General features: G+C 36.4%; 2 protein-coding genes across 3 annotated transcripts in view; both read right to left on the minus strand.

Moving 5' to 3' along the window:
- The window catches only part of LMLN (leishmanolysin like peptidase), a 68180-nt gene that overhangs the window by 9257 nt on the left and 33403 nt on the right, over positions 1-25520 (minus strand). The window contains exons 11-16 of one of the 2 annotated variants that reach the window (XM_033135163.1): positions 24168-24244; positions 18876-18986; positions 11912-12044; positions 10576-10735; positions 8365-8495; positions 791-1001 (exon numbers count right to left, since the gene is read on the minus strand). In XM_033135163.1, coding sequence (XP_032991054.1) covers positions 791-1001; positions 8365-8495; positions 10576-10735; positions 11912-12044; positions 18876-18986; positions 24168-24244 — 823 coding nt within the window. Of the gene's footprint in view, positions 1-790; positions 1002-8364; positions 8496-10575; positions 10736-11911; positions 12045-18875; positions 18987-24167; positions 24245-25520 lie in introns of those variants that run through there. The other variant, XM_033135171.1, reaches the window with a different exon arrangement.
- Positions 15833-16367, minus strand: LOC117038302 (40S ribosomal protein S20). Its single transcript, XM_033135184.1, has one exon. It carries the CDS (start codon positions 16250-16252, stop codon positions 15893-15895), a length of 360 nt encoding a protein of 119 aa, XP_032991075.1. The 5' UTR covers positions 16253-16367; the 3' UTR covers positions 15833-15892.

Raw genomic sequence — 25520 nt, forward strand, 5'->3', positions numbered from 1 at the left:
GGGGATCAGTAGGAATAAGAAACTAGGACGGAGACATAAAGGAACACAGGGGACTGTCCTAGCAATGTGGTTTTGACAATTGCATGTTGGAGCAGTGGTCAGATTAAGGAACTTTGTGATATGTATTTTAAAAACGGTATTTAACATGGAGAGGATATAGAACTGAGGACTCCCTGTTTGACGCTAGAAATTCGTTTTTGGTTCCACTGACCCTATCTGGCACAAAAAGGGCTCTGTCTGGCACTGAACTGATGGAAGAAATAAAATTTATCTAGGGTTCACATAACAACCTGAAAATATTTCTACAGTACAGGGACAGGCTGGTTCCACACGACCACAGGAAGCTCCTACTCCAGTGGCAGTGCCACTTAAGACTTGTTAAGGTAGCGCCTGTGGACCTGTGTCCTTGCAAGGATCTTCGGGACTCAACAAAGAATTCACAGTAAAATGCTCCCAAGACCCTCAGGCTAGATCTGGGAGGGCTGCAGCGCCCTCTGAATATGTAGCCCTGAGGGGACAGGCTCCTCTGTGCTGAAACAGGTCAGTGGCTGACTGACTGGGATGTAATCTGTGCCCTCAAAATTGAGGGGCCAGGAGTGTGAGGGAGTCTATTGCCAAGCTTCACAGATGATGCTCCCGTCAGAAAAAAACATTCCGTGGTGGGAAGGAGATTTTCCCATAAAACTGCAATTAGAAGAGAAGATGCTAACCTGTTTTAGAGTTTCCTTGAAGGGAATTTTTAACATCTTACAAGAAAAGTCCCTCTCTACTCCAACCAGAGACTACTCACCTAGCGGCAGAGCTCGGGTCAAGTTAATAGCTGGAGGATCTGTTTCTGGAGGACAGAGCTCACAGAAGTCCCAACACGATGGACAGAGCAGGTTTCCACCGTGAATCCAGCCGTTCATCTGAATGCTGACGGGGAGGACCTGCCCGGCCCGACTACACAAATATGAAGTATCCTGGACCCAAACCTTCAGACCTTGTGGAGAACAAGAAACCTTCAAATAGGAGAAAAAAAAAGCAGATCAGTAAGATTCTAGTATACAGACCTTTTTCATCTGCAGGAAAATAGGTTAGAATTTACTAAAAATGTTGGCTATAAAACACAATTTGGGATGGGGGCATATCTTTAATCTCATATAAAGAGGGTTAAGTTACTCATATTCAGGTTCTGAAAGAATTTCACTGTGTGATAGTAGTTTTAAAACTTTGAGTCTAACAGCTTTTTAAAATCTGATGAAAGCTATGGACACTTTTCCTAAAAAATACAAAGACTCATATCTCAACACAAAGGAGTAACTAATGAAATCACTTTTTTTTTTAAAACTTTTATTTACTTATGTGTGTTTTTCCAGGATCCATCAGCTCCAAGTCAAGTAGTTGTTTCAATTTAGTAGCGGAGGGCGCAGCTCACAGTGGCCCATGTGGGGATCGAACTGGCAGCAACCTTGCTGCTAAGAGCACCGCGCTCCAACCAATTGAGCTAACCTGCCATCCCTAACAAAATCACTTTTGAAAAGTGAACACATTTAAGCTAACTTTTGAAAAATTTGAAATGACTGTTTCTTCTTTAAACTTTTTTTTTAGTTAAATTTATTGGGGTGACATTGGTTAGTAAAATTATACAGGTTTCTAGTGTACAATTCTATAATACATCATCTATATATTGCATTGTGTGTTTACCACTCACAGTCAATTTCTTTCCGTTACCATACATTTGACCCCCTTTATCCTCTTCTACCTCCCCTCTCTCTCCTTACCCTCTGGTAACCACTAAACTGTTGTCTGTGTCTGAGTTTTTGTTTGTTTGTCTTGTTTGTTTGTTGCTTTCAGTTTTATATCCCACATGAGTGAAATCTTATGGTTCTCAACTTTTTCTGACTTATTTCACTTAGCATGATAATCTTAAGATCTATCCATGTTGTCGCACATGGCACTATTTCATCTTTTCTGCCAGAGTAGTATTCCTTGTATATACGTACCACAGCTTCTTTATCCAATAGTCTATTGAGGGGCACTTAGGTTGCTTCCATATCTCGGCTAAATAGTGCTGCTGTGAACATGAGGTGCATTTATCTTTATGGATAAATGTTTTCAGATTTTTTGGGTAGATATCCAGAAGAGGGATTGCTAGGTCATATGGTAATCCTATTCTTAATTGTTTGAGGAACTTCCATACTGTTTTCCATAGTGGCTGTACCAATTTACATTCCCACCAGCAGTATATGAGAGTTCCATTTTCTCCACAACCTCTCCGACACTTATTACTTGTCTTGTTGATAATAGCCATTCTAACAGGTGTCAGGTGGTTTTGATTTGCATTTCCCATGTGAAGTTAGTGAAGTGGAGCATCTTTTCATATATCTGTTTGCTGTTTGTAGGTCTTCTTGGGACAAGTGTCTGTTCAGGTCCCCTGCCCAGCTTTTAGTTGGATTGTTTTTTTTGTTATTGAGTTGTATGAGTTCTTTATATATTTTGGATACTAATCCCATATCAGAAGTGTTGTTTGCGGGGTGGCCAGTTAGCTCAATTGGTTATAGCGTGGTGCTAATAACACCAAGGTTGCTGGTTTGATCCCTGCATGGGCCACTGTGACCTGCGCCCTCCTTAAAAAAAGACACACACAAAAACGAAGTGTTGTTTGTAAATTTTTTCTCCCATTCGGTTGATTGCCTTTTTGTTTTGCTGATGGTTTCTTTTGCTGTGCAAAGCTTTTTAATTTGATATACTCCCATTCATTTATTTTTGCTTTTACTTCCTTTGCCTTTGAGGTCAAATGCATAAAATCCTCTCTAAGACCAAGGTCCGTAAATTTAGTACCTATGTTTTCTTCTATGCAATTGATTGTTTCAGGTCTTACAATTAAATCTTTCAACCATTTTGGGTTAATTTGGGTGAATAGTGACAGCAGTTTAGTTTCATTGTTTTGCACGTGGCTCTCGCAAAGTTGTTTTCTAAAAAGACTTCATGTTAATTTCAATTATGTGACTTCACTTTAAATATTTCTAAAACTTCTCCTGGAATTATCTTTAAAGCAAGTGCATGCTTCTGAAAATGTTTGATGGTAGCAAATTTTTACTTTACAAGTAGGTATAATTTTTGAAAATGTCCCAAAGTTGCCCAGAACTAAGTCTGGTAAAAGTAGTTGAATAAGCTGGTTAACTCTAGGTTAACATAGGTGTGACATAAAGTACTAAAATTGATTTTCTTAGATGGCTATTAAACCATTGCTAAAAGCAATTTCAAAAGAAGAGTTCCAAAAGTACATTTCAATAATGGAGTCAATTTTGAATTAACTCTATCATCAATTAAGTTTAAATATAATACTCTTTTAGAATTTAAGTTATATAAGCTTTCGAGAAAACAAACAACAAAGTGTAACCTCTTCCATAGCCTGTCATCCAATGACCCATACCTGATACCGTGTTTCCCCAAAAATCAGACCTGGCCGGACCATCAGCTCCAATGCATCTTTTGGAGCAAAAATTAATATGAATACCCAGTCTTATTTTACTATGAGACCCGCTCTTTATAATATAATATAATATAATATAATATAATACCCAGTCTTATATTAATTTTTGCTTCAAAAGACGCATTGGAGCTGATGGTCTGGCTAGGTCTTATATAGCTTTAGTGCAATATAACCACCTTTTAAGTGAGAACTCACTGAGTACCATGCTTTGTGCCGAAAAGGACATCAGAGAAACACACAATAGCATCTGTCCTCTATCGGCTTTATTTGAGAAGAAAAGGAACGGAATATAAATTTTTTCCCCAGAAAATTAACAGTGTCAGACTGTTTTATAATTAAGAGTCAATAAACAGTAGAAACAAGAGCAATTAAGATTAGAAAGTTTCATGGAAGAAAGAGCATTTATATCCTAAAGATATTCAGAGGATTTGGATCAGTGAGGGAGACATGTTGTGACCTGGCAGGTTGTACCAGAGCACAAGTGGGTGAGGAGGGTAACTACACAGGGGTCGGAGAAGGTGGAAGGGATGTCGACAGATCAAATACGTAAGCACACTGAGGATGATGAGTGCAGATTTCTCACTGTCAGAGAAAGGAGCTACAAATGTGGAAAGGGAAAGAACTAAAATGAACCACTTGGTGCTGGACTGAAACCAAAGATATTAGTGCAAACTCATGGTGTTATGAATGTATATATAAATTACACAGTGCATATATTTCCTAGCTTTGTCTACCAAGAGGGTCTGGGGAGCAGCTATATCCCAACAGCAATGAACAGTACATCTAGCCCAGTTCTTAGTCTCTAAATACCACATTCCACTAAAAGAAACTAGAACTCCTTGGAGAAATGGCTGGTTCCAGGTTGGGGCAAAGAAAGTAAAAATGGGCCTAAAACATCTTGTGCTAGAAAGCAAGGAAACAGTCAAAGAAAGATGGGGGCAGGCCAAAGGTCACAGAAGGGGGTTCCCTCTGGCCAAAGCTGGGGCAACTTGAATATCAATAATAATGACAGTAATGGTAATACCCATTGAATAAAATGGAATCCATGAGTCAATACTGATATAAATACACAAATTGATGAAATGAATAAGAAATAAGTTGACACAGTACCTGCTCCCAAATTATTTATTAATTACAAAATTAATTAAAACAGAAAAAGAGTAACTTGTCAGTGGAGAAGTCTGGTAGATACCAACATCCTAACATCAGCAGTAAAGGGACAAATCAAAAGAGTGTATCACCAGAACACAAGCCTCACTTGTGTGATATTACTGCCCCAAATAAATTGCCTGAATTGAATAAAACAGACTAAACCCAAATTGAGACACATCCTAGAAAAGAACTGGCTTGTAATCTTTAAAAGTATCAAGGTAATGAAAGTCAAGAGAAGACTGAGGAACTGTTCCAGAGTGAAGGAGAACAGAGACATGACAACTACGCAACCTGTAACACTAGTCCAGATCCTACTGCTACAAGGACATTATTGAGACAATTGGCAAAACTTGAATGAGGTGAGAATTAGATATATCAATGTCAATTTCCTGATTTTTGGGGGGTGGAGTATTCTGGTTCTGTAGTGTAGTCACACAGCAGCCTAGTCAACTGTCCCCCCGTGTCTTTCCTTAAGGAAAGAAGAGTCTGTAAGACTGTGCCTTTCTGGGACTCTGTTCCATCCTTGTGTTTACACCTTATGTCTCTGTCTGGTCCCCAAAAGATGGTTTGCAGCCAAAGACGGGTAAGATATCTCACAGGAGATACAAGCTAAGCCAGGTGGAACCGAGTGGGGACCCCTAATGTGCTGCCTTAGAGAAATATGGGAAGGGGCCTTGCCTCCCCTTCCCCCTGCCTGGGAAAATCTGTTGCAGGCTCTGGCTTTTCCCTTGCACCTGTTTGTGAGAGAAATCATGAAGACAATAAAGATCAGTTCTCTCCACTTATCTCAATGGAGCTGTTACAGTATGAGAGACTTGACCCTGAAAAGGTACATACCTTAGGTAAGACATCATGGGACCTTGTGCTTCGGCTGTTTATAGACAAAGGGCGATTGGAATAAACATTTTTCTACTATGATGTATGAGTCTCACAGACCGTGTAAGAAACAATGTTACTTTCTTGTATTTGTATACCTATCAATAAAAACCTTCAGTCAGCCTTATTCTGGGCTCCAGTCCTCTGAGACTGAGAGACCCCTGGCCTTCGGAGAGATTTAACTGCATTAAGTCTCTGTTTGTTTCTTTCTTAAAAACTTAACCCAAACCGCCCCTTCTCGCACCCTCACTGCCCTTGTTGCGCTGGACGCGACACTGTAGGAAGATATCCTTGTTTAATAAACAAATACACATTAAAGTACATGGGAGTGAAGAGGAAGCATGTCAGCAATTACACTTAAATGACTCAGGAAAAAAACATTTTTGTATCATTCTTGCAACTTCTCTATCAAAATAAGTAAAACAAATAACAAAAACAAAACAGCTAATCCATATGTTAATTGTTTGGAAATCATACACACTTTCCCACATAAATGGTGGTTAGTATTAAATTAGCAAAATTAATAACACTAGATACAGGGAAGCCAAGTAGTACATTCAGTCTTTGTATATGGTATTACAAATTTGCATAATCCTCGTCTTCCTATTATAGTTGTCACTGCTCTAGCTTTATTCCCTTAACCTAATATTCTCACTTATGGGAATTTATTTCAAAAAATAAATTTTAAAAAAGGTAAAATATATAAGTATACTTCTAATAGAATTTTTACATAGTGAAAAGTAAAAATTAACTCAATATATAACAAGAAAGTGACTTCCCAAACTATGATACTTTAAAATGATGTAATGTTCTACAGCCATAAAGAATATTATTATTATTGGAAAAACTTGGAAAGTGTATTTTGCTCTGCATAAAAAGTACTAAGTGGGCGTGGCTCAGGTCGTTGGAGCGCCTGTGCTCCTAATGCTTCTGAGGTCGCTGGTTCCATTCCCACATGGGCCAGCAGGCTGCGCCCTCTACAGCTAAGATTGTGAACAACGGCTCTCCCTGGAGCTGGGCTGCTGCTGGAGGCCGTGTGCTGCCCTGGGCTGCTGTGTGCTGCCATGAGTGGCCGGTGGCCAGCGTGAGCGGCTGGCAGCCGACAAGAGCTGCCGTGAGCTGCTGTGAGCAACCAACGACCGACTGCCTCAGCTGGAGGAGCGCAAGGCTCATAATACCAGCATGGGTCAGGGAGCTGTGTCCTACACAACTAGACTGAGAAACAATGGCTTGAACCAGAGTAGCGGGGGGAAGCGGAAGAAGGGGGGGAAAAATACTAAGTGAAGGCAGTGAAACAAAATTATATTATGTGGTTATACTAGGTCAAAACTATGCATTTAATTAACACAAATCTTTAATTGATAGGTCAAAACTATGTATTTAATCAACACATAAATCTTTAATTGAATTTATCAGAAAATGGTTGATGGATTATAGCTGTCAAATTATAGCTGGAAAGTGTTTATTTTTAATTGCCTTTCATAAGGTTTCAAAGATAATTTTATATGAATTGTATGATGTGTGAACTATATCTCAATAAAGCTGTTACCAAAAAAAAAGTTAATTTTATAAGTAACTTTAAAAACAATATATTATGCTAAGTGAAATAAGTCAGACTGAGAAAAACAAATACCACATGATCTCACTTATATGTGGAATCTAAAGAACAAAATAAATGAACAAACAACAGAAACAGACCCATAAATACAGAAAACTAACTGATGGTTACTAGATGGGAGGAAGGTTGAGGGACTGGGTGAAAAAGGTGAAGGATTAAGAAGTACAAACTGGCAGTTACAAAATAATCATAGGGATGTAAAGTACAGCATACGGAATATAGTCAATGACATGGTAATAACTATGTCTAGTGCCAGGTGAGTACTAGACTTACCAGGGGTATCACTTTATAAGTTATATAAATGTCTAACCACTATACTATACACCTGAAACTAATATAAAATAATATTGAATGTCAACTATAATTTAAAAAAAAATAGTCACGGCGATATAAAGCACAGCATGGGGAATATAGTCAATAATGTAATAACTATGTACAATGTCAGATTAGCCTTATTGGGGTTAATACTTTGTGAGGTATATAAATGTCTAATCACTATGTTTTGTACACCTGAAACTAATAAAATTAATTAATTAAAAAAATAATAGCTAAATTCCCAGCTACAGAAGTCCATTTAGCTCTTGCGGCTGAAATGGCACAACAAATTCGTATTTTTCAGTTTTCAGGATCACACTCCTCCCTGACATCCATTGGTACGGTATGAATATTCATTAAGTTGGATGCTCCTACATTATAGAATACCTGTATCTTAATAAGTTCTTAATGAGGTGATGCAGTCATTTAATATCAGACATGCAAATAAGATAATTAAGAAAATAGTAATTTGCCCCCTTTGGGTTTCTAATTTCAAAGGAAAAAAATCTATTATAAATCAGTAGTTGATTTATTAATTCTTAAACCCATGTTTTCCTCAGATCTTATAAAACAAAAAGGTAAATTTTTTTCATTACAAAGTAATATCTGTTCAAGAACAAAATTACATATTTTCCATTATTTCCTTAGGCTATATGCCAAAAAGTAAAATTATTATAAAACTTGCTGATATGTAGCAATTATATATATTTAAATAAATGGAGAAAGGCAATTTCTCTCTAAAAAAAAAAAAGACAGTATTTTCACAAACATCCAAACTAATATTTATGTAAATAAACAAAAAGTTAAAATATTAATCAGTAAATTAACTATAGAAAGATAAAGTGTATTTTAATATATAAAAATCAAATAATGAGATAAAATTATGTTAATATTTGGTATAATTATTAACAATCATTTAGTTTACCTGATAACATCCACTCCCCCAGTCTGGGTAACTCAGCTTCCTTTCACACTTTTCCATGACAAATGCTGATTTCTGAATTAGACAAACTGAATGAGGTCCGTACTTTTCAGCACCATAGTTTTTAAAAAGGTCTGAAGCAAACCAGAAATGTTTTCTTAAAAACTGACTTTCAAAGAACAAGAAATTGAAGCATTCCATTTTTATTATTAAAAGTTGCTTTAAAAATCTAACATGTTTAATGGAAATTTTCAATTAAAAAAATCAAGAGAAAGAGGTCTCCAAACTCAAACTGGATTCTCAATAAAGAAATTAGTGGGGAAAAATTATTATATCAGAAACAAGAGCTAAAACTGGGTCTAAAACATTTAAGTTAGATATACAGAGGAAATGGCACTAAGAATTACATTGACTGGTGGCCTAAATAGGTCACCTCCCAAGTAACCCAAGATAGGATGAGGCCAATGATTTATATAATGAAAGCTTTTTGGGGGTGCTGCAACGTTTGCAAAACATTCTTATATTTTCAACTTACGTCATCTCCGGGAAGTTCATACTGATCTAGTTACAGACTAAGCACAAACCTCCAGAGGTATGGGATGGACTCAATGACCTCTAAATAGCTAATGGACAAAGGGATGAAGCTCTTTAGCAATAATTTGCTCTCTTTACACTTAATACAAGTAATTTTTTTCTTTTGAAAGCAGAGTTCAATTAGCCCATTTTGAAATATTATAAAGATAAGTATTTTATTTTGTCAGTTTTGAAAAATCTTAATTGTATAAGCTAAGAAAGAAAATATAAAACAGAACTCTGTATTTCTTTTACTTATGAGTATTTCAAAGTCCTCAAAAAACATTGTGATCAGTGTTTTGTTTTTTTAAAAAAAAAAAAGAAAGAAAAAAAGAGGGTAAGCAAACTACAACCCTCAGGCCAAATCCGGAGGGTTACCTGTTTTTATCAAGTTTCACCTGAGCGCAGCCACACTCATTTGTTTACATAGTGTCTATGACTGCTTTCACATTGTAACAGCAGTGCTGAGTAGTTGCAACACTGACTGTATGACCCACAAATCCTAAAATATTTACTATCTTGCTCTTTACAATAAATATTTGCCAACCCCAGCTCTAAAACCATAAAATGTGATATTGTATTTTTGACAAACCCATAATTGACAGACCTGTGCATTTCTTTTGCTTTAACATGGAACTGCTGAGTAGTTGTATCACACATTTATTAAGTAGCTAAGTGATGGAAAAAATAACTATACAAATCCAGGTTTAAGAATAAGAGAAATTATGGAAATTTAAATTTTAAATGACTTACACTGTAATAAAGTATGGAATAGGGTGTGGGGGAAGACCAGGTTAAAAGTTTTGATGACCACAGAGAAAAAAACTATTTATTGCTGTGTATTAACATCTCAGATGTGAGAACATTTATTTACAAATGTGGTTAGTATGAGCTATAACTATTATTGCTGAATATCCAATTGCCATACTGTTTATTCCTTTGATGTGATTACCTGTTCATTTATATCTATAAAGAGGGAATAAATAACACGGCAATACATCTTTCTAGCCATGGGACAACAGTATTATTCTGGTATCTGAAAAATGATGTTACTTCTAAATTACAGAAAATGCATACTCCTCAGGAGAGGAAAAAATAGGATCACTAATGTGATTAACTCAAAACAACTCTCCATTGGAGGATCTCGCACTAACACCAATTAACTGTATTACTTAGTGTCTCTTCATTCATCTGTGAAATTCAATAGTATCTTCTCTACGTCTCTCATGAGGTTTTTAGAAGAATAAAATGAAATGATAAAAATGAAAGTGCTTTGCAAATGAAAAGTGTCATGCAGATATAAGTAAGGTATTACTACAAAAGTAGTGTGTGGATATACACGTGCAAGTGTATCTAACTGCTAACAAACCTTTCTATGTGTCATGGTTCTAAGCTCTGATTACATTAATTCATTTACTTCTCACAACAAGTCCATGAGACAAGTATTATTACCCACTTAGTACAGAGGAGGAAACTGAGGCACAGAGAAGTTAAGTTACTTACAACAGATGGATAGCAGTAGAACCACAATACAAACTCAAGACAGTCTGATTCCAGGGTCTGTGCCCCTAACCACTATTTTACATTGCTGATATATAATTGTAACATGCATATAACATTTAATTTCACTAAAATACTAACCTGGTTGATTTTCCAGTATTCTACAATCTGAGCTGCGTTGATATTCACCACTTAAATGCCAACTGAACTCCTGACTGAAAGGGCAGTAGTCAGCAATTTCTACTGAACCACCATAATAAGGCAAATCTTCTGCAGGTATTCCATTGAGTTCATCAAAGTACTACAAAAATAATTATCAGGAAGGAGAGAAAGAAACATTCTGTATAATCAAAATAAAGCCCACAGGGAATTTACAGCAACCCTCTAATGCTATATAACACAAAGAAGATATTAATGTGCTTTTCTTCTTCATATATAGTACAACACAAAGATAGTAACATACTATCTCAGGTATGTCAAAGTTGCAGTTTTAGAAATAAGCCGGGTAAGTAAATTAGTCTGTGGTTTATTAGATGAAAAAATTGACTAATGATTTTAAAGGATGAAAAGGAAGACTTTAAAGAGTTGACAAAACACAAAGCTAATGGATAGAATTATGATTGTAAGTATGCTGTACTTCAAGTGTTTTTAGGAGACTTAATTTATATATTGTTTTGACAAACTTGAAAAAATAAAACTGTGAGAAAATGAAAGAGATAATATATGTATATACAACACTTTGAACACCAAAGGAACAAGGCATGAGATAAATCTTAAGATTTCACATTTTACACCAATGCATTGAATTATAGTACTATGCCTAAAATATAGTTGCCATCTTATGGTGTGTGAAGCACTCAGCAAGGTCATTAATATAAAGCTCAAAATTTAGCGGCAACATTTTAAGTTAGCTGCTGAGTTATATTTCTGACTAAAGGGTACTTTGAAAGTGGCAGGCAGAGCTGAGGCTTTCTAGAGATACTAGCCACAGCAACAAACACTTAAAAGGTCAAATCAGAAATTCGGACTGAACAGGTAGGATCATCTCCTTCATCTTTTAAATCCCACAGTCAAATCTTTTCTACAGCAGAACTTCCAAGTCTTCTAATTAATTGAACTAGAGTACCTCAGTTATTTCCTTTAAAAGAACCTTGTGTTCTGAGGAAATTAAAGATGAAGACTTTAAAAACAATTAAAAAGAAAAGACAAGCAGTTAAAAAACATTTAGATTGAAATAAATATTCTAAATGCCTATAACCATTTCTACAAAGCACTGGTAGGTATTAATTACTTGCTATCAATAGAACCTAGGTTATAAAGAAATGGAGGAATGCCTCAGCTTTGTTCTGACTTGTAGAAAACAAATAGGGCCTTACAAATTGAAAAACTTAAGAAAATGCACTCTTTTAATTCAAAATGGAAACTTCTTTTTAAAAAGTTGATTCTTAACATTGTGCCCCAAACAAATAAATGTTACCTGGTACTCTCGAGGCAAGGGTTTTGGGAACTTCTGCAAGTTACACACTGCAACTGCTCTCTGGTCCTGTCTGCATGTTAACTGCAATGGGTTACTTCTGAGCGTGGCGCAGTAAGGACTCAGCATCTGCCTCCTGCTCACAAGATAAACACAATGGAGTAAAACTGCTAAGAAAACATTACAAGTCTATTCTAGAGCTTATCTTTTCCATTATAACTTCAATGTTTTAATAGCTTAAAAATAATTGCTAAATCAGGTTATAAACTTATTTTTCAAAGGATAAAAGGAATGCTTACTGTAGATGTGAAAGACTAACGTCAGAAGAATTATAACATTATTTCAATGTTATTAAATAAAATCCTATTTATCTCTTTCTCCACTTTTGCCAGTAAAATGGAATTCTGAAGATTTGATTTGCATTTTTTATGATAAATAATGAAAATCCATACTTGGCCTAAAAAATACAAATCTGCATAATTAACAAATGGAGTCATAGAAACAGACGAAAATGACGTCCCCTCTGTCCTGCAGCTACAGAAATATTTTCTGGGCCATAATCCACAGCAAAGAATCCTGTCTGACAATTTGTTAAACTGAAAATATTAATAGGATGATCTTGTTATCCTGTGTAAAACAAAGAGTGTGTGAATATTCCTGATTGTTACAACTTGTTCCATCCTCTGTTAAATCTAATTTTAGATGTACAGTTTGGAAAAGGGGTCTTGTAATTCTCCAAAGACATGAGAATCTGTTGCACTGTCCTGTCAAAAGATCTTCAAACAAACCTACAACCCCAATCAGTCATCTTCTTGAAAACTGTAATATATATTATATGAATGTCGCCCTAACAGTAATGTTATAAATGAAATTCCAGTGTTCCTAAACAAGACAAATCCTATGGTATTAAGACTGGTCTGCCTAATTGTAACAGTATCACTGGTACTCTTCTTCCTCTCCCACATGCTTGTGAAGGATAAAAAGTGTGAATTGGATTTCTTATTTTAAGGAAGATTGATACTTGTCTCATTTAACTTTATATAGGATAGTGATAAAACATCCCTAGGGAATCAGAGCTTCTCGAGACAAAATGTGTAAAATACCTGCCTGTCTCTGGTACACTGGCAGCACAGTGTAAGGGGAAAGCACGGGTACTGAAACAGGCTTGGTTTCAAACACCAGCTTATCTGGTGTTCACTTAACTTTCCTAACCTCCAACTGTAAAGCACTCAGTGCCCAGTGCATGTGAGTTACTCAAGAAATGTAATTTCACTGTAAATACCATTTTTATAAAATCTTCATAGAAGGCAATTTTATAACTTTCTGTGACAAAGTTTCTAATGAATATGATCTGTAGTTCTTACTAAGGTGCTCTTTCGATACCATGAAATTCATTTGACCCAAGAGTTGAGTTTGCTAACTCCTGTCATAAGCATTCAAATGTCCTACTTGTGAAGCGTCAACGTCCAAAAATATTTACAGGACAGCCCAGTCTGACTATATCCCTAAATTATTGTAGAGATTTCAGCATAATTCTTCCTGAGCACAGGGGCTGGTGCTGAACTTCAGCGGCAACACCCCTCCTTCTCGATGGATTTCCTTTTTCTCTAAAACAAAACAGTACATAATATTCATTTTAAATTAATAAAAGATGAGTTTTGGTGAAATTAATGAAAAGGAATAAGGAGGTTAAAATACACTGATTTAAAAAATTCTAGTTAAGGCGAGTTGTTCAGGATTCATGGCTTACAAATTCTACCGGACAGCCCAACAGAACTTTCCTTAAAGTATCTGTGCTGTCCACAGTAACCACTAATCATACAGTGACTATTAACCACTTGAAATGTAACCAGTGCAACTGAAGACCTGAATTTTAAATTTTATTTAACTTTAATTCAAATAAAAATTTATATAGATAATAGTGCTAGTGGTACCATACTGGACAGTGCAGCTCTAGAGCTGATATTAATGTCACATAAGCTAGGCAGAGCAGTTGGGAAATTTACCATTTTTAACATAGAATTTCACATAGAAAGAACCTTATTTTGTGTGTGCATAGATTCGAGTACTTCAGATGAGTGTGGCTCTGCGTATGCTCAGCTATTCTCTTCTCAAATCAGTCACCCAACCATCGAGAAGGAGGGGTGTTGCCGCTGAAGTTCAGCACCAGCCCCTGTGCTCAGGAAGAATTATGCTGAAATCTCTACAATAATTTAGGGATATAGTCAGACTGGGCTGTCCTGTAAATATTTTTGGACGTTGACGCTTCACAAGTAGGACATTTGAATGCTTATGACAGGAGTTAGCAAACTCAACTCTTGGGTCAAATCCTGCTCATGACCTGCTGTTTTTTTTCTTTGTTTCTCCCACAACATATTTTTGTAAATAAAGTATTACTGGCACATGGCCACACCCATTCATTTTGTCTATGGCTGTTCTTGATGTACAAAAGCAGAGTTGAGCAGTTGTGACAGAGACTGTACAACCCTCAGAACCTAAAATATTTACTATCTGTCCCTTTACAGAGAAAGTTTGCCAATATCTAGCTTATGATTCAAAGGATAGTAGAGAATTCAGGAAGCCAACAGTTTTATTTTTGAAGAATGGAGAAGAGGAAATTCCCTTCTGTTTTTGGTTTTAGGCTATCCTATAATTGGAACCCAAAGAGGAACAGAATTGCAGCTGTTAAAAGAAAAAAAAAATCTCTCTATACTCTTGCAGCTGCAATGTTAGCTATTTACTTCCTTTAACAGACTGGAACAGTGGTTTCCAAACTTTGTTGTACATTGAAATCCCCTGGGGAATCTCTTTTAAAAAATACCAATGCCTGGTTCCCATCTCCTGACGTTCTGATTTATTTGGTATGGGGAGCAACATGGGCATGGAGATTTTTTTAAATCTCTCTAGATGATTCTAATGTGCAGCAAAATTTGGGAACCACCACACCAGCAGATCACAATGTAGTGTGGGTCTTAACTGGCTGTCCCCAAAGTAGCTGCAGGTGCTTTCCGCTCCTGTTTATCAGCAGCTCTTTTCATAGCAGGGTTGTAACTCAGACATCAGACTCCTTATTAGAAACTAGGAGTAATATAAACTGCTCTGAGACCTAGCTCAGGTGAGAAAAGGTAACAATAGTATATTCTACAGCACAAGAAGTACCTGTGATTTAATGGACAAGGTACTGAACTTGGAGAGAGAAGTTGGCGTCCCAGCTCTGTCCCTTGTCAGCTATATGACCCTGCACTTTGCCATAACAGAATACAGACTGGGTGGCTTAATCAACAAAAATTATTTTGAACCACTTGCCTCAAACGTTTTACTTATCAATAAAATTTGAAGGCGCTAGTTCGACTTTGGAGGGTTTCTTTTAGGAATGAGGAGATTATATACTATTTGAAAGTCCTATTAATCATAAAATATTAAATAAGTGGAATAATTCAACATTGTATTATCCCCAAAAGTAGGTCCACAGTCTGCATGCACCACAATAACCTGGGGAAATCTTATAAAAATATAATATGAAAATAAAAACATGAGTCCCACTTCTACTTCCGAGAAGATGGAGATGTATTTTTTCCTTTTCCTCCCTCCAAGTACAACTAAAAGGCTTACATATTATCAGTAAAACAAACATAAGAAGACGCTGAAAGGTAGAGAGAAGAAGCCAGACCAGCTAGGGACCTTGGGACCTGAAGACTAACATGGTGGTGAGATCTCTCAACAATTGATAAAATCAGCAAGGATATAGAGGGATTGAACATCAATGAACAGGATGTAGTCAACTTTTATAGAACACTCCACCCAACAGCAGAATATACATTATTTTCAAGTGCCCATGGAACATATACTAAGATAGACTACCGTGTTTCCCCAAAAATAAGACCTAGCCAGACCATCAGCTCTAATGCATCTTTTTTTTTTTTTTTTTTTTTTTTTTTTTTTTTTTTTAACAACTGATAAAGTCAATTTATTAAAAAGATTGACTTAAGCATCTGCAATGGTGACTTCAACCTCGACTCCTGGCTCAATACTGATGGAAGTAATCTGCTTAACAATCTCAGAAGGACTGTGCAAGTCAATCAGTCGCTTGTGGATCCTCATCTGAAAGCGATCCCAAGTCTTAGAACCTTCACCACAAGGAGTTTTTCTTGTAGTGATTCTCAGAGTCTTGGTAGGCATCCGAACTGGTCCTTTTACTTTGAGATTTTTTTCCTTTGCGCCTCTGATCAAGTCAGCACACACCTTCTCCAAGGATTTTACGTTGCGGCTGGTTAGAGTAATTCTAATTCGGTGAATCGCCACCTCTGGTTCCACGGGTGTCTTGCCGGTATCTTTAAAAGCCATGGTTGCGGCGCGGCTTCCTGACCGACTTGTTCCTCCGCGAGAGCGAACAGCGGTGAGTCAGGAGCAGGAGCGGGCGAAAACGAACGACGATCGAACCACGACCGCGCCTTCCTCAAAGAGCTCTAATGCATCTTTCAGAGCAAAAATTAATATAAGACCCGGTCATATTTTAATATAATATAATATAATAATATAATACCCGGTCTTATAATGTAATATAATACCGGGTCCTATATTAATTTTTGCTCCAAAAGACTCATTAGAGCTGATGCTCTGGCTAGGTCTTCTTTTTGGGGAAACACAGTATATCTTAGGCCATAAAACAAACCTCAACAAATTTCAAAGAATTAAAACATACAGAGTGTATTCTCCAAATACAAACTGGAAATCAACAACAGATTAACAGGAAAATCTCCAAACACGTGGAAACTAAATAACACACTTCTAAATAATCCATGGTAAAAGAAGTTTCAATGGAAATTAAAAACAAAAAAAAAATTGCACTAACTGCTACAGACTAAATCATGTCCCCCAAAATTCATGTATTGAAGCGCAATTATTTTTGGAGAAAGGGCCTTTAGGAAGTAATTATGGTTAAATGAGGCCATAAGAATGGAGTCCTAATCTGATAGGATTAGTGTCTGTATAAGAAGAGGAAGAGAGACCAGAGCACACTGTCTCTCTGCCGTGTGAGAACAGTGAGAAGGCAGGTATCTATAAGGCAGAAAGAGAACTCTCACCAGGAACCAAATTGGCAGGCACCTTGGTCTTAGACTTTCCAGTCTCCAGAACCACGAGAAAATAATTTCTGTTAATTAAGCCACCCAGTTTGTATTCTGTTATGGCCACCTGAGAAGACTAAGATATGAATGAAAATAAAAATACAACATGTGGAATATAGCTAAAGAAATGCTGAGAGGGAAATTTATAGCACTAAATACATCAGAAAGACATAACATCTCAAATCAATAATTAAGAATCTAGAGAAAGAAGAATAAACTAAAAATATGCAGAAGAAGGGCTATACAAAAGATAAGAGAAATCAATGTATTTGAAAACAGAAAAACAATAGAAGACATCAATGAAACAAAACGCTGGTTCTTTAAAAAGACAGGTAAAATTGATGAACCTCTAGCAAAACTGTAAAAGAAACAAAGAGAAAAAAGAACCAAAGGATTGTTTTTACTTGTTATTTTTTTCATACATTATAATGAATACAGTCTATAATGATTAATTACATACAGTATGAAACAATTTATATAACATTCTTAAAAGGACAAAATTAGAGAAATGGAGAACAGATTAGTGGTTTCCAGGAGCTAAGCAGGGGCTGAGTTGGGAGGGCAGTGAGTGCGGCCACAGAAGGGAAACAGGAGGTGGTGGAATGTGATGGTGGAAATGTTCTGTATCTGACTGAATCACATCCTGGTTGTGATATTGTACTACAGTTCTGTAAGATGTTACCAGTCCAGGAAACTGGATAAAGTATGTACGTCGTTTGACAATTAAGCTCCCAAACTCATCCTACATACCTCATTGCTGAATATCATTACAGTCATTTTCGAAGTACTCCCCTTATGAAGGTATAAACCGATGCCAGTGCCTGGCCCACCCTTCAAAGCAATTTTGGAACTCTTTCTGGAATGGCCATCAGAGCTGTTGTCATATTACCCTTGATGTCCTGAATGTCATCAAAATGTCTTCCTTTCAATATTTCTTTTATCTTCGGGTGAAAAAAGAAGTCATTGGGGGCCAGATAGGTGAGTAGGGAGGGTGTTCCAATACAGTTATTTGTTTATTGGCTAAAAACTCCCTCACAGACTGTGCCATGTGAGCTGGTGCATTATCATGATGTGAGAGCCATGACTTGTTGGCGAAAAGTTCAGGTCGTCTTTTCCACGCTTTTTCAGCACTTCCAAATAGTAAACCTGGTTAACTGTTTGTCCACTTGGTAAAAATTCATAATGAATAATCCCTCCAATATCAAAAAAGGTTAGCAACATCGTTGCAACAAGTTCACGAACTTAATTGTCACACCTCGTATGTGATCTCTATGAAGTTTTTTACAACTGCATGTGAATCTGCAATTATCTCAAAAAGTTAAAAAAATATATTTGTAACACATATAACATATAAACGTGTGTGTGTGTGTGTGTGTGTGTGTGTGTGTGTGTGTGTATGTCCCAAAATTGGAGACTGTATTTTTAAAAAAGCTTGCTAGGTGATTATGTTGTGCATCCAGATTTGAGAACCACTATTCAAACATACCTTCATATTTTTTGATACTGAATCAACAGTTGCATCTATGTTTATGAGTGCATTTTCTGAAGAAAACAATGATAGCATATGCAAAAATTTTGCAATATATGTATTTATGAATGACAGTCTAAACAGAAATGCTTCATGGTTCTGGCTCCCATACTGTACATTCCTTTAGTATATGAGTTAAAACAATACTGCAGCTACTTATTATATTATCACCAAGCACTACAGATGGTTTTCCACACATTTTGAAACTGAACTGTTTAGACCACATTTTGAAAATAGTGACATTTTAGGCTCTAAAGAACAAAATCAGAATTAGTTGTGTTATCAAAGACAGTATGAGGCAATGTATTCTTACTTTTTTCTCTGCTGATCAATCCAGAATTTACAGCTCTTCCTGACAAAGTCACAGCCCATTCCTCGGCCCCAGTCTAACTTCTCAGCCATGCTGTAATTAGCTTTATACCAGCTGCGGAAATAATTCAAACAAAGCACTTTTTATTACTGTCATTTCACAAACAATTCCAGCACACCAGTGACATATCCCAACAATGAGCAAAGTAGGACCTTAGAAAGGATTTCGGGGACCAGCATCACAGAGAAGCATCACTGAGAAAGCTTCTGCTGCACAGGCTGCCACACAGGAGCCCCAGGGCCGGGACTGGAAAACTTCAGTCTTACGGTGAGGGTACTTTCATATTTGAAAAAAACAAGAACAGACCACATTTTCATTGTAATTTCCAAAGATGACAGTAGTCAGAGTAGAAAGTGGTTAAGGTGTTAACACAAGGGGAATAAGGGCCAAAGAAACAGAACAAGAATGAGAGAAAAAGAGAAGGGGGTAAACTGAGGAAGAAACAGTAGAATCGCTACGCTAGTTGGCCGGCTTTTACCTAATCTGATTCAGTTGGCTCTAGTTTCTTGCTTCGCTGGCCTTGAATCTGTGACACTTTATCAATACAGGCCCTGCTTGTGACTAAACATTACGCCATTATAATAAGACAAATGAATACTATGTCCAATATTTTAAATGTTCTCACTTCAGGAAAAAACACACTAATTTAATATCCTGGCAAATTTAATCAAAGGCAACAAGCTTACTTATATTAGTTTTTCTTCTTTATTAATGACAAGATTTACAAAAGTTATAGTTCACAAAAGTTGTAAAATTACACAAAACAGTTTCTTACCTGTTTGTATTAAAACTTTCCCTTTTAGCATTAACAAAACAGTAAATAAAAACATAGGCTCAAGGGCTGGGGGAATGGTAAGAATCATACCCTCCACTCCAGCCACCTTCTCACAAAATCAAACAAAAGCAGGATTATGTGATAGAGGATCTTCCAAACCTCCTTTCCTTTCACAGAACAGAGCTCTGTCACTCAAAGGGAAACCTAAAGTAGATTAGGGAATTAGCAAAGGTTTTTCTGAGGAAGCAACTTGAAGCTAAACCCAGAAGGATGAGCCTAAGTTAGCTGAGGGAGCAGGGGGCATTTAAGAAAGTTTCTTGGTGACATTAGTGGGTTGTGAAATCCATTTAGTGGATTTTAATCAACATTTCTTTCTCTCTCTCTTTAAAAATCAATAGAATACCAAAAAAGCATTGCACTGTAGGTAGCAAGGGTAAACACTGTTTCCCGAAACTTTGGTTCAGCTTTATACATAATAGCTAATATGCAGTCCGGCACTTACAATGTGCCAAGTACTGTACCACGGGCTTTATAGACATGAACTAATTGAAGCAACATAAAACTCAGTGAGGTAGGTATCACCCTTATCCCTATTTTACAGGTGTAAGAACTGAGGCAAAGATACAATTAGTAAGTGACAGAGCTGGGATTTGAATCTCGGCTTCTGGCTACAGTGTCTGTGTGCCTTTTTTAAAAAATTGAGATATAATTCACATATGATAAAATTCACCCTTATAATGTGTACAACTTAATGTTTTTAGTATTTCACAAGGCTGTACGACCATACCACTATCTAATTTCAGAACATTTTCATCATCCCCACAAAAAACAATGTACCCATTCGTAGTCACTCCCCAGTCCCTGGCAACCCCTAATATTTATGTCTCTATCGATTTGCCTATTTCCAGACATTGCATAGAAATGGAATGTGGTCTTTGTGTCTGGCTTCTTTCACCTAGCATAATGTTTTTAAGGTTCATACATGTTGTAGCATGTATTAGTACTTCAATCTTTTTAAAAATCAATTTTAATTTTTAGAGCAGTTTTAGGTTCATAGCAAAATTGAGTGGAAAGTACAGAGTTCTCATATATGCCCTGCCCCCTCAACATACACACCCCCACCCCCTCGATCTATATACAACAGAGTGCTACATTTGTTACAATTGATGAACCTACACTGATATACCATTATCACTCAAAGTCCATAGCTTACATTAGGGTTCACTCTTGGTGTCATACAATCTATGGGTGTGGACAAAGTATAATGCCATATATCAACAATTACAGTATCATATAGAATAATTTCACTACCCTTAAAATCCTCTGTGCTCTGCTTATTCATCCCTCCTCCCATCTAACCTCTGGAAACCACTGATCTTTTTACATTCTCCATAGTTTTGCTTTTTGCAGTCATAGTTAGAAACATACAGCATGTAGTCTTTTCAGATTGGCTTTTTCCACTTAATAATATGCATTTAAAGTTTTCCCATGTCTTTTTATAGCTTGATAGTACATTTCTTTTTATCTCTGAATAACATTCTGTTGTCTGGATGGACCACAGTTTATTTATCCATTCATTTACTGAAGGACAACTTGGTTGCTTCCAAGTTTTGGCCATTATGAATTTGCTGCTATAAATATCTGTGTGCAGGTTTTTGTGGACATAAGCTTTTCATTCATTTGATTAAATACCAAAGAGAATGACGTGCTGGGTTATTATGGCAAGAGTATGTTTAGTTTTTTTTGTACCAAACTATCTTCCAAAGTGGTTGTCCCATTTTGCATTCCCACCAGCAATGAATGAGAGTTCCTGTCTCTCCAAATCCTTGGCAGCATTTGGTGTGATCAGTATTACGGATTTTGGTCATTCTAACAGGTGTGTAGTGGTATCTTGTCATTTTAATTTGCATTTCTCTGATGACATATAATGTAGAGCATCTTTTTATATGTTCAATCACCATTTGTACATCTTTTCTGGTGAAGAGTTTTTGTTCCAATTTTTGGCTCATTTTTAGTTGGGTTGTTTTTTTAATTGTTGAGTTTTCAAGAATTCTCTGTATTTTTGAACAATAGTCCTTTATCAGATGTGTCTTTTGCAATTATTTTCTCCTACGTTGTAGTTTGCCTTTTCGTTCCTTATATGGCTGAATAACATTTCATTGCATGGATAGACCACATTTTGTTTGTCCATTTGATCACCTGACGGCCATTTGGATTGTTACTACTTTTTAGCTATTATGAGTAATGCTGCTGTGAACATTCGTGTACATGTTTTCAATTCTCTTGGATATAGTATACCTGGGAATAGAACTGTTGCATCATATGGTAAATCTATGTTTAACATTTTTAGGAACTGCCAAACTGTTTTCCAAAGTGGCTGTACCATTTTACATTTCCACCAGCAGTGTATGAGGGTTCCAATTTTCCCACATCCTCATCAACATTTGGTATGGTCTTTTTGATTATAGCCATCCCAGTGGGTGTGAAGTGGCATCTCACTGTCATTTCAATTTGCATTTCCACAATGGCTAATGATTCTGAGAATCATTTCATGTGCTGATTGGCCATTTATGTATCTTCTTTGGAGAAACAGTTGTTCAAATCTTTCACCCATTTCTAAATTGAGTTGTCTTTTTATTGTTGAGTTATAAGAGTTCTTTATATATTCTGGATACTAGATCCTTTATCAGATAGATGATTTGCACATATTTTCTCCCATTCTGTGAGTTATCTTTTCATTTTCTTGATTGTATCCTTTGAAGCACAAAAGTTTTTAATTTGATGAAGTTCAATTTATCTGTTTTTTACTTTGGTTGCTTATGCTTTTGGTGTCAGATCTAAGAAATCACTTCCTCATCCAATATCATGAAGATTGACACCTGTGTATTCTTCTAAATGTTTTATAGTTTTAGGTCTTATATTTGGGTCTTTGATCCATTTTGAGTAAATTTTATGTCACGTGTGTTAGGGGTTCATTCCTTTGCATGTGGATATCCATTCATCCACTACCATTTGTTGAAAAAACTATTCTTTCTCCATTGAATGGCCTTGGCACCACTGTCAATGTATTTGCTCTTAATCACTATATATGTGCGTGTGTGATTTGGTCATGATGTATTTCTTGCTGTGTGAGATACTATGCCTAAAAAACTTCTAAAGGACACTCGTATAGAATGTATGAAGGCCTTTGGTCTGTAAAAAGGAGCACTTAAGATGCAGGGAGACAGATTAAAAAAATCTACTATAGTAACCCAGGCAAAAGATGATGGTGGCCTTGATAAAGGCAGTGGTGACCAAAAAAGTAGACTCTGAGGATACTGAAGAGCTAAAAATCAAGCAAGATTTATGATGCATTGGATGAGAGGTGGGAAGAGGAAGTTGTCAAGGATGATCCCCAGCTTTCTGGATAGAAAAATTATAATGTCTTTTACAGTTAAGCTACACTGAAATCATATGGATTTATGAAAATTAATTTCCATGTTTGCAATTATAAATTGTTGCCAGAAATTTAGAAACATATTGCCCATGTTTCTGTTGTGTTGCCTCAGAAAAAGGAAAACATGATTTAAATTTCACTAGTGTCATGGTTTATCAGTGACTGACACACTCCACTGTGCTTCTATAGCCTATGGGTATGTTAAAGACACTAGCTTTGTTTAGAAACAGGCTATAAACAGGTTGTTAAGCAGAGCAGTAGGACTGCGTCTGCTGGCCATTGCTTATTCAGGGATAAACGGCAAAGAGTTATAATGGCACTACAAGGAATCCAGTGGGTTTTCTTCTTTTATCCTTTTCAAATATATGAATTTCCTAACTTGGTCCACTGTAAAGTATGAGAAACAATGACAACCTTGTAGCAGTGAACACAGTGCCCAGGCTGTGGTTTCTAAAAACTATTCTCGATTACAAGGAACCAGTGCTCCTTGAAAGACTGGCTGACGCCCAGATCCAAGAGGATGTGCTGATCCTCTTGGTACATCCTGCCACACCAGAAAGCAACGGAGCGCTCAAAAACTAACCAGTTTGTCAAAAGAACTCAGGAGCCAACAAAAAAAAAGACTCCCATCGGAGTCATTTGAAAACAATATTAATTCTACTGTTTTAAAAACCAGGAATCTATACATCACCAATTTCATTTATTATTAAAAAAATTGTTTAGTCTCTCCTTCATATTAGCATGGCCTCTACTTACTGAAAAATAAATCTCATAACACCAGGGATTTTGTTCTATTCATTACTATTATCTCAGGGCATCAAATATTTATTGAATGAATGAATGTCGTTGCTATAGGTAATGAATAGCTAACTGCATAAAATTCAAAGAGTAAGTATATTTCACTTCAGAGGAAAATGTCAGTATTTTCTTAAGCAAATATTCATTTCATCTTAATCTTAATATTAGTCTCATATTCATTTCATTTTAATAAACAATTCCTAAAGTAATCTCACAGCTGTCTTACCCAGTGTCCTCCATCAATGCCAGAGTGATTCGAGAGAGAACTCGGTTCTGAGTGTGAGAACCAGTCATTGCTTCATTCTGGAAATCACCAACAGATTGTAATTAGAAGACTAGACTCCTTGCAACTCCCAATCATTTCCGTGATTACTCTGATGTATATTTAAAATGTCTCAAGTGTGAGAGGCTGATGAAATAAATAGTCACTTAAAATAGTGAAATACATAAGCCTTCTTTAAAACCACAACATTGAAGCTTAAAGCAAAATCTACTTTCTGCCTCAAATGTCTACAATGCATACAATTTTCCTTGAATGGCCAGCAACCAGCATGTAAAACGCAATGATGAAAATGAAGATAAATATATGGAAACAGAAATACAGTAAAAATATTACACTATCTAGGCAAAGTAAAGTGGGTGGTTGAGACACATGCCCAGAAAATGGGACGGGGGTTGTATACTTACCTGAGTTACACGGGAATGCTTTCATAGCCCTCAACTTTGTGATCACAGAAATACACATTACTATGCAAAACAAGTATCACAGACTCAATCACAGGAGCAAAGGATTTGCACAGGGACTTAACATATCATCAAATCTACTATCTACTCAATGTTTTAATTCACATCATAAAATTCCTACCAGTAGATCACCTAGTGGTAGGGACTTCACTGCCTCTTAAGAAAGCATATTCCATCTTTGGGCAGCTCCGATTCTTCTTCAAATCTTTATGTTGAACAGTAGATGGTCATCTCAAGTACTTTAACATCACCTTCCTAACAAAATAGTTCCACTGAGAAGTAAATAAATTTTCATTTCTGTCCAATCTACAGCTTTCTAAAGAGAATCACTTGAGAAAACTGCTTAAGGAAAATAATGGAACTGAAATTCCCATGGGAGAAATAAATGTGTCTTCCATAAGTTTCCATCCCTGTTACTTTGTGATCACCTAGATGACAACAGTCAGCACAAGCATTAATTTCACTCTTTTCATAATTTTGCTAATGTGGGTCATGACATATGTAAGGCACAACTATCAAAAGAGCCAAACAGAGCTCTGAAAAGAAATATACCCTTTGATCCAGAAATTTCACTTCCAGGGATTTATCCTTTCATTTTCTATGTAAACAAATCTATCTTGAGTTAATTTTCTAATTTTGCTCCCCTGCAAACCTAATAAAGAAGAAATGTCAACTGTGTTACCAGGCAACAGTACATAGGGAAAAAGACCTCTTGATATGCCTCTGGACTGGGGATTACTGTAAATGAACATGAATACCCATTGGTAAGCCCAGTTTGGGACCTCTCTGTGTGCAGTGACTCTTAGGGCTGTGCCCCTTATAGGAATCTGGAAGT

Source organism: Rhinolophus ferrumequinum, chromosome 2, assembly GCF_004115265.2.
Source record: "Rhinolophus ferrumequinum isolate MPI-CBG mRhiFer1 chromosome 2, mRhiFer1_v1.p, whole genome shotgun sequence".
Classification (NCBI taxonomy): domain Eukaryota; kingdom Metazoa; phylum Chordata; class Mammalia; order Chiroptera; family Rhinolophidae; genus Rhinolophus; species Rhinolophus ferrumequinum.

Excerpts from the sequence above, each read along its gene's own strand:
- LOC117038302 (XM_033135184.1), bottom strand. The coding sequence starts at position 16,252 with ATGGCTTTTAAAGATACCGGCAAGACACCCGTGGAACCAGAGGTGGCG.